Consider the following 12,402-nt stretch of genomic DNA (forward strand, 5'->3'; position numbering starts at 1 on the left):
AGTACTTTATAACATGCTTGTACCTACATTGCGCAATATTGCTGTGTGTGTGTGTCGACCATCAATACACTCAACGCGCAGAACCTTCCTGTGTGCATGTGCGCAATAGCGTTGTAACAAGCTGCGAGTTCGAAACATTTTCGCGTGATGTTAAATTCGCGGTTCAACCTCAAAGCGTGAAACGCACGAAAATAAAACCACCACAAAAGAAACCACTTTTACAGTAGTCCTTTTTCAGGACTCGCACATGGTGAACCGCAAACCCAGCATATGTTTAATGGAAATTAGTAATTATATACATTTTCTATACAACCAGCATGTCTATCTGTAAGTGTTCATACATTGTATCTTCTGTCATTACAATTACATATGACAACTCTAAAACTGAGCAATCAAAGCATTTATCACTTATAAACTGTATACACATTTTCCCCACAAATGGCCACAAACCAGAAATACTGGTTGCAACTGCGCCATCAAATTAAATTTGGTGATGATGTCATTGATTCACAAGTGTCCCACTGAACTACGCACAAGTCTCTGCTAGATTTTCTTTTGTTTAAAGGTACTGTTTACCATTGGGAGCAGTGATTTAAAAATGTTCAAGATATCACGTTTGATGCACACGTGTAGGTCAGTTGTATCACAAAACATCCTACCATGTAAAAATTTTGCAGTATATCTATAGCCTAAGATATAAATTAAGGAGATACGGGTACCATTATTTTTCTCAGTAAACCATAACTGTAGACGGTTTAGTCTAGAAAAACAATTTTCTTTCTTTCTATTGTTCACGTTTTGTATTTAGCAATATCTACACTAATTATACAGATTCAAACTTTTACATTGGTTGTTTCTATCCCTAACTCACATTTTAGAACTATTTTAAAGCACTAAAGTTGGGGTTTTGTTTCATCTGCAAATGGGAAACAATGTGTTGCTTGAAGGTTTGCATGGTGAAGTAAATGAGGGAGAAAGATTTGTGGCGACACCATGTGTATGTAGTCCTTAACCAGATCGTTGTTTGGCAGAAGAAGAGCCTAGAAAGAGGAGAATTGAAGAGGGAAGGGACATATGGGGGTTGTTAGGAGGGTAAAATGTGAAGAGTGGTAAACAATGCCTTTAAAATTAAACTGAAAAAAAAAATGAAAGCTTGTATCGTTTGCTTCAAGACTATTATAGTGTAATGAATAGCGTCTTAAAGATGACTTTTGACAGGTAAGGGTCATAATTATTGTCCAAAAATCATTATTTCACCATGTTTTCCCTTAAAGTACAATGGGGAAGTACAGAGGAGATGATATCACAGCCCCTTCTAAATTTTCATAAGCAGTGATGATTTCATATCATTGTTTTCAAGAAAAGCATGAAAAAAATTAATCCCACAAATTTTTTTCACTTAAATGCAACTACAGTACTGTAAATCTAATGAAACTTGGAATATATTATATTTTGGTGCAAGTTTTCTCTCATCATGAAAATTGACTGTGACCTGGAGTGAGATTGTACATTCAAGCACACTTGTGTAAGTAAATCTCACTGTTAATAGGGCAAGGGAGATGATGATGATCAATGTGTATTTAGTCAGAGCTGGTAAACTGATCTCCGACACAAATTACATCTTTGCTGCCATGGTATCCATATCATGAAAAAATATTGTTCATTCTGCAATTTGTCATGTTGTTGTCAAATGGCCCACAGCTACATGGGCTTTGAACCCTGTAATAAAGGAAGACCATGATAGAGTATATTTTTATATCTTAAATATCTCATGAAATAGTTTGTAATAGGACACACAATTTTCACTTTATCTTTGTAATGTGTGTTGATCAAATCAGTCAACATGAGACTTTATATTTTGATGCAAGTCTTATATTACATAAAAGTCTACACTGGATTTTGAGAGATTAAAAAAAAATAATTGTTTTAATCCTAAAGTGTTGCTGACTTTAACAAAGAAAAAAATAATAAATGAGAAACCTCTTGTCAATAAAAGCACAGTTCACACAGCTTACCTTACACCCCTCACATGAGTGTACACCATAGTGGAAGCCAGAGGCCTTGTCCCCACACACTCTACACTTCATACTCAGCTCCACATAGTCCATATATTTGTCGGCACCTGGAGCACAAAGAATGCATGAATGAAACCATAAAATTATTAGTTTGGTATCTCTACACACATACACTTGTACATTGTACATTTTATACGTACATGTATGTATGAACAATACATTATATATAGTCACATGAAAACAAAGGATACAAAACCACAAACATGAGCAAACATGAGTACATGCACTCATTTCACAAAGTAAAAATTTACTCCTTGATAGTCGATACCATTTTCAAAATATGCTGTCTGAAACAGAAATTGCTTGCACTGCTTGCCATATTAATAAACAAAACTGAATGATCATGATCTACTATACAAAAACTAAATGGTCATGATATAGCTACCTTCATACAAACCTGTATACCTATTTCCTAGATACTTGTATCTATCACACTTCGAGAGCACGACTTCACAATCGAGCAACACACCACACATACACTGCTTCTTCTTCAACTTTGTCACTCTTGTGAACAATGAGCGTGCAACTGTAAACTGATTCTATTAGACAGGCCGACGACATCGATTAGAAGAATCACATCATTTTACCATCTAGAGCGATTGGCATGTTTTCTTGATCTCTATATGAATCCAAGAGTTCAGAGCTCAGTCAGGAGACGTTAAACTAAAGACTTGGTGTGAGCTGTCTGACTTCAAATGATGCATGAACCTGGCAGTACAGCATGAAGCAAAATCCCTGATGCAAGACCGCCGCATGTACTCTGAAGTTTGAACCACCCCCTGGTACAACGACTGATGTCCAGTGCCAAGCAAACACACACCCTATTCAAAGCAGATTATTACCACCTTCAACAGCACCCTAATAAAGCAGCATGCTGTTTGTTTTGCATTTTGCTTCACAGCTCTATCTGGTTTATTATCAGCACTCAGATTTGCACTACCAATGTACACTAAAATGCAAAACAAGATCTAACAACCAATAAATACCAGTAAACAACATCAGTATTCTCCAGTGTTTTGAAGTGAAGTCTGTAAATACAGAGAGAATTGGCAGGCATTGATCAGCAAACTTTCTACAGATGGGATATTTGACTGACATTGCTTTTTTCTTTTTTTTAAAATCAGATTTTGCTTGTAAGTACAAATAAAACAGTAACCCGCGTAATAATTGTTCTGTGATCAACTTAAGAGGTTGTCGTGTCATGCAAATAATGCTTTGGGCATCAATATAATATTCCTCAAGTAAATACAACTGGTAAGACTGATCAACTATGATATCTTATAACAAGTGTTATCATAAACCCTCTGTTTACATTATAATGCTGAATGCCTAGCGTGTTTGTTTTTGTTTTGTTTACACATTTGATGTTGCTTGAGATGAAAAGGGAATGGTAGACGTATATGAACCATGGCGACAAAAGTGTCTACACTTTTCATGCGGTGGCGAAATAGCATGATTACAAATCTGAAGCACAATAATGGCTTCTGTGAGGAAATCCTTCTTTTATTTTACTGCTTCTGTTACTACTGTCCAGGATATCTCCTATGGCCAGACAACACAGGAAGTTTGTGGTTTGTGCAGTCAGTTAAATACTGCACAATTACAGAGAGATAAATTTGGGTTGACTGCAGTTCAAGTTCTGAGAGAACTGCACAGTTCCTTACAATTTAACTCAGAAAAAACAAATATTTTGACAATGGTAATAATTATAATTATTCATTGATCCTTTACCACTGCATTTAGTAGTATAAGTGTGTAAAATGGGAGCTTCATATTTGTGAGATAATCCCAAGATTTGTTACAATCTGTCATTTGCATCCTTTTGGTCTTTTGTGTGTTCACTGTAGAGCTGCTGTTGCGCCGCATGCCTGTAATCACGTAAATGTCTGCAATATCTACTTTATTATCAGTCCAACAATGCTGACTCAAGCCTGTGATTTACAGGTGTTGTTTGCTTCTGGCAAATGCAGCCTAAAGTCTGACTTTGAGTACCAATGAGGGTACATTACATCACACTGTTTGTGCCTCAACACAATTACTTCCTTAATAAGGCCGACTTTGCAGGGCATGAGAATGCATGGTGATAGGAATCCCTTTTTTTTTTAAGGGAAAAAGTCTAAACTGTGCACTGCATAAAGCAATGTCGACTGGAGGTGTATTCATCATCAACATCATAAAGCAACATAATAGCAGCACACAACTTTTGCAAAAGCATTCAGTGCATGTGTAGACAAGGACTTTTGCGTGCATTTCAATTTCTTGAATCTTGGCTGCCGCGAAATTTGTGAAATTCAATTGCACGCGAACATCCCCCCCCCCCTGGTTTTTTCAGTAACTGTGGTGCATTGCTTTAATAACAAAACTTTTTAAAGAAATTTGTCAGTTGGGCAAATCAATTTCCACAAATTCACACAATTTTCTGCCCATTAGCCTGACTAAATTTGATATCAAAACAAAAAGTGAAATCCCTCATGGGAGCTGTGTGGGTGTGCTACTCAAGGGATTGTTTCTGTGCAAGCATGTTTATCTTATGAAAACTCTATCAAGTGAGATTTTATTGTGTATGCATTTCATGACAGAACACAAACTATAGAGTCCAAAGATGTCTTAATGCCATTAAGTCAGGAAAGTGCAAGATTAATGACTGCGCCTCTGCGCAGCAAAAACCTGCCTGATTTATCAAAAATCCAGACTTTCACTTGAAACTGCCAAGCAACTACTCCTTTATTCTTTGAAAACCCCAAACTGAAACTAATCTGTAATTGTGTTTTTTCCAAAATTCTGCTGGTGTTACGACATTGTTTTTGTTTTTGTCTTGTTGTTTTTGTTATTAGTAAAAAATCTGGTAATTAGCCATTTGACTCTCCTTATGGCATAAAAAAGAGAATTGAAAGTATGGTGTTCAGTATCTGTCTTGATGAACTCATTTCAAAAGCAAGTAAAATTTGTATGTCTTCCAGCAGTTTCATATCCATGTGCAGCCATCATTACATTCTCTGATCTATACTATGTATACGAGTTGGCCTTCCAATGACCATAAATTAGCAGTTCTAGAAAAAAAATCCCAAAATAACAATTTAATGAACTGCAGAATAATGCCAACTGGTTTCATCACATGTTAGTCACAAAGACAGGGGTTGAATTAATCAATGCTAATGATCAGAATTCCCCCACTTAATCACTGGTAATTCAACAGACACCTACAGTTTTTGTTTTGTTTGTTTTTTGAACAAGCTTGTGAGCACCATTTTTTATGATTATCCTATATCCATGTGTTGTTGTTTTTTCATTTGAAATCTCTCATATCCCTACATTATATACAGTAAGTAGGTGGGGCTTATTCACAATGCGTGTTTAGAGCTCAACATGTACTACAGATGAGTCCAGCACTAAGCATCCACATGAAGCACAAAACCCGCACAGAGTTTGTATTGATGTAGTAAGCACTGCGCAATGGAGAGACTCATACATATTCATGAGCTTCCCATGAAGGTTCAACTGAACATGAGGTCTGAAATGCTCCAATACGATCAAATCGGATAACAGGGCATTGCATCTGAATAGACTCACATCAAAACAGCATATAAATATACCATGATGTCACTGGGGCGACAAGACTTCATCTAAAAAAATGGTAAATGTTTATGAGAGAACCCCCCCCCCCCAACAACAACAACAAAAACATGGCAGCCAAAGCACTATCTTATATCAAATTGGATAGCCTGTCCTTTGACATGCAGTAGTGGCTTCATTTTGGGGATAAGACAGCTAGGATTTGGACAGGACAGTGTCTGAACATTTAATACAAAAAAAAGAAGGAATTTTCACAAAAATTTGAGGTACATGGTCTTGTCAACTCAGCGAGGAAAGGTGGTATACATGTAGGTCTGACAGCACTCTTATACACACATGAGAGAAAAAAGTGTTAATGGTAGCACCTGGTGAGCCTGCTGATAAGTGCCAGGCCTGAAAAGGGACATCAGCCCTCTCTGTAGTCTTTCATATTCAATATTTATCACCCATTTTCCCTTAATCCCATGGTCTCTAATCCCAATAGCCCCAAAACAAAAACAAACATTAACAAAAGAAAAAAGAAAAAACAGTGCATGGTCACTGTCTCTGACAGTAGAAATTCTTCCCAAAACAAGGTGATCTAGAAAAGATTTATGAACCACGACTGCCGGGTCAGAACAAGAAAGGTCAGATGAAATAGTGTTTGCCATCCTGGATCTGAGATTTTTATGTCTTAAAGAATTCCTGACTCAATGCTATTATGTACAAATAGACCTTGGAATTGTTCTAAACGAAGCTAACATGTTATACAGTCCTTGTGCATGAAGTGTCAGAAATTTTCACAGGTATCTGTGAAAAAAAGATTACACTTTGACCAAAGAGTAAGACGAGCATTTACTTGTTAGGTGATACGCTATCAGCCGTATCACCTATTGTGATTGTCAAAATTTCTCTTTTTAGGTGATACGCTTTTAGCGTATCACCTATTGTGTTCGTCAAAATCTTCCTTTCTTTCTTTTTATTCTTCTTTCTTTCTGGCACATTTTGTGTCGTCAATATCTCAACATTGACATGACGGAATAACATGACATTTTCAGTCAACATGTCTCATGACAATATCTAGCCACAATAAGGTTTTCATGACGGTAACATATCTATGACGTCATCTAGGCGCCATTTTGTGATTTTCGGACCATGTTACATGATCGATCATAACTTCATAACTAAAGGTCGTTTCTGTATCATTTTCGTTGGACATAAAGTTCAGGTCACGTTCTATCTTACTTTTTAATGCTAATTACCTAGGACATCATTACGCGCGCATTAGCGCGCGTCAAAGTTTTTAAATGCTTAAAACGACTTCCCAATGGGAAATCTCGAAGTTTCAGACAATTTTAAGCGTTCCGCGCGTTCGCGTCCGTCCGCGCATTTCCGCGCGCAGTGCGCGTAAGCAACATGAAAATGCACATTTTTTGACAGATTTGGATTCCTGATACATTAAGTAACAATATCCATTGATTTCCGATCAATTTCGACCTATAACACAGGAATGCGCTGGCGTCAAAGTTGAAATTTCGTGTGCGCGTCTATGTGGAAATATAGCGAAAAACATGTCTTTGTTTATTTCGCCATAGCTCTTTAAAACGTCAGGTGACCCTATGTTTTTATTGCATATTACAAAAGCATATGAATTGAAAATAACGTTTCAAGTATCAATATTTCCCTAAATACATTATGACGTCATCATATCATCATCTGAAATCAAAAAAGTGGAATTAATTTTTTTGAGGTACTGTTTCTGACATTCAATTGCTCGTATCTCTGTTGTTTAAGCTCAATATTATCCCAAATTCAGATATGTCGTACTTTGAACATTTGCCTTTCAAGTCCAAGTCATGGTTTTGAAATTTGATGACGTCATCATACCTTAAATTGTGATTAAAGGTAAAGATGCAAAATCGGACAAGTTTACGTGTTATGTCTATGGGAGGTGATTTTTTTTAAAACCATGCATTGACTTGACAACGTTTAAGCACCTTTATCTCAGCTGATTTTGCTTCATTTCCTCTGAAACCTAAGTATGTTGTAGCTGAGACAATAAGCTTCAGTAATCATGCATTTTATTTTTTGAAATCTCATCATCAGGTTGACAATTTTGCAGTTTAAAACTGAAAATGAGAATGGAATGTGGACAAAACGATTCCCGATTCATCTTTCACATACATAAGTTTACGTTCCTCATATTTTCTCGCCGAGACGTATGGCCGAGTGGTTAAAGGCGACGTCTCAGAGACGTGAGGTTGCGGGTTCGAACCCCACAAGATCACGAATGAAAATACTTTGCTATTTTACTTTTTTTCTTCAATTTTGTATTACATATTCGTCCATGTAGAAATCACGTTCGCATATAAACGCACCTATACACACACACAGACACACAGACACACACCATATCCCTCTTTTTGTGTAGGAGACCACATTGCTTCGACTGCTGCAAAATTTTGCAGGCTGACTTTGTCAAACCGATCATAGTATGTAATGACGACGACGGAGGTGTTGTACTTTGAACAATTGTCTTTCAAGACCATGTCATTGTTTTGTACTTTGATGACGTCATCACACTGAAAATTGTGATTAAAGGCAAGGTATCAAAACCAGCCGATTATAGGCTTTATGTCTACGGCGCGTATTTTTCCCAAGTTGCCAGAAATGGCATAGCGACATCAGTCGTTACAAGGCCGCATTTCCGTCTAGCAATGCAATACATGTTCACGCGGCCACGATTGTTGAGTGGGCATTGACTTTTTCCCCCTGTAATATCTATACATTTCTTTTTTGCCTTACCATTTCCGGGGATGTCCCGTGGCCGAGTGGTTAGAAAAACGGTTTTGCATGCACGCTCATTATAACTTCAAGGTGCCTATATCACATTCTTTTCTTTGTCGATCACAGATGACCGACACCTGATGACCCCAAGCGTATCACCTAACTCGTCAGCGTGACGAGTTTCATATCTCGTTTTTTATTCTTCTTTCTTTCTGCCACATTTTGTGTCGTCAATATCTCAACAATGACATTACGGAATAACATGACATTTTCAGTCAACATGTCTCATAACAATATCTAGCCACAATAAGGTTTTCATGACAGTAACATATCTATGACGTCATCTAGGCGCCATTTTGTGATTTTCGGACCTTGTCACATGATCGATCATAACTTCATAACTAGATATCATTTCTGTATCATTTTCGGTGGACATAAAGTTCAGGTCACACTCTATCTTACATTTTAACGCTAGTTACCCAGGTCATCATTACGCGCGCGTTTGCGCGCGTCAAAATTTTAAAAGGCTCAAAACGACTTCCCAATGGGAAATCTCGAAGTTTCAGACAATTTTAAGCGTTTCAAACATTTTCTCGCGTGCGCGTCCGTCCGCGCAATTTCGCGCGCAGAGGGCGTAACTAACATGAAAATGCAATTTTTTTGACCGATTTGGATTTCTGATACTTTGAGTAACAATATTCATTGATTTCCGATCGATTTTGACCTATAACAAAGGAATGCACTGGCGTCAAAGTTGAAATTCCGCGCGCGCGTCTTTCTGCAAATATAGTGAAAAAACATGTCTTTGTTTATTTCGCCATAGCTCTTTAAATCGTCCATTGACCCTATATTTCTCTTGCATATTACAAAAGCATATGAATTGGAAATAACGTTTCAAGTACCGATATTGCCAGGAAAACTCATGACGTCATCATATCATCATCTGAAATCAAAAAAGTGGAATTAATTTTTTTGAGGTACTGTTTCTGACATTCATTTGCTCGTATCTCTATTGTTTAAGCTTAATATTACCCCAAATTCAGATATGTTTTGCTTTGAACATTTGCCTTTCAAGTCCATGTCATGGTTTTAAAATTTGATGACGTCATCATACTTTAAATTGTGATTAAAAGTAAAGACACAAAATCGGACAAGTTTACGTGTTATGTCTATGGGAGGTGATTTTTTTAAAAACCATGCATTGACTTGACAACGTTTAAGCACCTTTATCTCAGCTGATTTTGCTCCATTTCCTCTGAAACTTTAGTATGTTGTAGCTGAGACAATAAGCTGCAGTAATCATGCATTTTATTCTTTGAAATCTTCTCATCAGATTGACAATTTTGCAGTTTAAAACTGAAAATGAAAATGGAATGTGGACAAAACGATTCCTCATGTATCTTTCACATACATAAGTTTACTTTCCCCATATTTTCTCGTCGAGACGTATGGCCGAGTGGATAAAGGCGACGTCTCAGAGACTTGAGGTTGCGGGTTCGAACCCCACAAGATCACGAAACAAAATACTTAGCTATTTTACTTTTTTTTCTTCAATTTTGTATTACATATTCGTCCATGTAGAAATCACGTTCGTATATAAACGCACCTATACACACACACAGACACACACACACGCCATATCCCTCTTTTTTGTGTGTTGGAGACCACATTGCTTCGACTGCAGCAAAATTTTCCAGGTTGACTTTGTCAAACCGATCATAGTATGTAATGACGACGACTGAGGTGTTGTACTTTGAACAATTGTCTTTCAAGACGATGTCATTGTTTTGTAATTTGATGACGTCATTACACTGAAAATTGTGATTAAAGGCAAGGTATCAAAACCAGCCGATTATAGGTTTGATGTCTGCGGGACGTATTTTTCCCAAGTTGCCAGAAATGGCATAGCGACCTTAGTCGTTATAAGGCTGCTTTTCCGTCTAGCAATGCAATAGATGTTCACACGGCCACGTTAGTTGAGTGGGCATTGACTTTCCCCCTGTTACATCTATACATTGTTGTTGTTTTTTTTTTGTCTTACCATTTCCGTGGATGACCCGTGGCCGAGTGGTTACAGAAACGGTTTCGCATGCACGCTCAATATAACTTCAAGGTGCCTATATCACATTCTTTTCTTGTCCATCACAGATGACCGTCATCTGATGACCACAAGCGTATCACCTAACTCGTCCTCAATGTGACGAGTTTTCATGTCTCGTTTCAACTGTTGTTGTTGTTTTTTTTAAACTAAATGTATTATGTGATTTGGATCACAAATGCAGACAATTTATGCCAAGGCTGATTGTAGTTAGTATAAAGTATTTTACAACTAACTTAGATTGCATTTTTCCTTGTGTTTTCTTCATTCCTGGACATAATCACCTAAGGCCAGGTGCTCAGGTAAGCTTTGAAGACTGATGTGCAATGAGGTGAATATATGCCTTTATCATTCATTACCTCTGCCAAGGAGGTTATTGAATGTTTTTGTTGGTGTTAGCGTGTTTGTTTATGTGTCTGTCTGTTTGTCTGTTTGCAAAATAATTCAGAAAGTTATGAACATATTTGGATGCCATTTCAAAGAAAAGTTGATGATGAAACAAGGCAAAGATGATTAGATTTCGGTAATACTGTACACAGATATTTTTTTCTTTTTCAATGTTATGGATTATACATTGTATATGAACATGTTAGGTAATGAGCCTTTCAATTTATAAAGTTCTGTGATCGATTACAAATTGTATATCATGCAGAAATATTTTCAATGTCTGAGTCTACCAAATTATCTGCTTTCAGACATCTCTGCAATTCACAATTTTCTTGTTCATGGATTAGTCAAGGACAGCTCATATGTGAAAACTAGAAATGTCGGTATGGCGACTGGTATGCCTCCACCATAATGTGTGATTCTCCTAAGAGGTCTATAGTATGTCTTGACAATGTGTGATGACAGTTTAACATAATCAGCAAAATATGAAAATGACATGATTGTCACAAATGTGTTAAATGTTCACTTTCCTTGAACTAAGTTTGAATGGATGAATGGCTATATTTTCTAAGAGAGTATGTATTTGGGGATTTGAGGATTTTTACTTGACTTTTGACTCTTTATGATCCTTATATATGCATTGAGTAATTTTCAAGGGATGGAAAAAAAAATATAATTTCAGTATTAAATAGTAAATTGTTAGCATTTTAACCTCTGGCCTTTGATCCTTGCCCTTTGACCCTATGACCATAATATTCCCAAGAGAATCACTGTCAGGCAGAACACGCATAAATATGTACAAAGTTTCATGATGATACCTTGAAGCCACTTCCTAGATATGGAAGAAGTGAAATTTACCACTTTCACATGACCTTTGACATTTTGACCTTTGACCTTTTTGGCAAGAGACTTCAAGAGAATCTCCATTGAGTAATACATTACATACATAAGTTTCAAGAAAAATCCTGCAGGCATTGCATAAATATGAGGGGGGAAAAAGTGCAATTTTGAGGAGTTAATCTTGACCTTTGACCCCATGACCCCCAAATTCCCCTAGATAATCACTTCCAGTCAGTACATGCATATGTACTAAGTTCCATGAAGATACCTTGAACCACTTCCGAGATATGGACAAAAAATTATGGACAAAAATGTTTCACTTGACCTTTGACCTTTGAACTTTGACCTCATGACCAAAAATTCTGTCTAGATAATCTTCATTTGGTAATACATATATACACTACGTTTCAAGAAAATACCTTCAGGTATTGCATAGATATGAGAGAAATAGAAAAATTTTGAGACCTTAACCTTGACCTTTTGACCTTTGACCTCGAGCATGTGCACCCGAAAGTTTTAAGGCACAACTTCGCCCACTCATACATACACATGCCAAGTTTCATTAGGATACTTTAAATGGTTTTTCAGTTACGCTGTCCACAAAATCGATTACGGACGGATGGACGGACGGACATACGGAAGGACGGAAGGACGGACGGAAGG

The 12,402-nt window shown here is 37.0% G+C and overlaps 1 protein-coding gene across 2 annotated transcripts in view; it reads right to left on the reverse strand.

Annotated features, from left to right (window-relative positions):
* The window catches only part of LOC139728807 (peroxisome proliferator-activated receptor gamma-like), a 38,530-nt gene that overhangs the window by 7,804 nt on the left and 18,324 nt on the right, over positions 1 to 12,402 (reverse strand). Inside the window, exons 1-2 of one of the 2 annotated variants that reach the window (XM_071639743.1) lie at positions 2,663 to 2,777; positions 2,016 to 2,122 (exon numbers count right to left, since the gene is read on the reverse strand). In XM_071639743.1, the coding sequence (XP_071495844.1) occupies positions 2,016 to 2,122; positions 2,663 to 2,681 (126 nt within the window). In that variant the 5' untranslated portion in view covers positions 2,682 to 2,777. Of the gene's footprint in view, positions 1 to 2,015; positions 2,123 to 2,662; positions 2,778 to 12,402 lie in introns of those variants that run through there. The other variant, XM_071639744.1, reaches the window with a different exon arrangement.

This window comes from Diadema antillarum, unplaced genomic scaffold (genome assembly GCF_040938485.1).
Source record: "Diadema antillarum isolate AM-2024a unplaced genomic scaffold, OU_Dant_1.0 seq00000201_RagTag, whole genome shotgun sequence".
NCBI classification, from domain to species: domain Eukaryota; kingdom Metazoa; phylum Echinodermata; class Echinoidea; order Diadematoida; family Diadematidae; genus Diadema; species Diadema antillarum.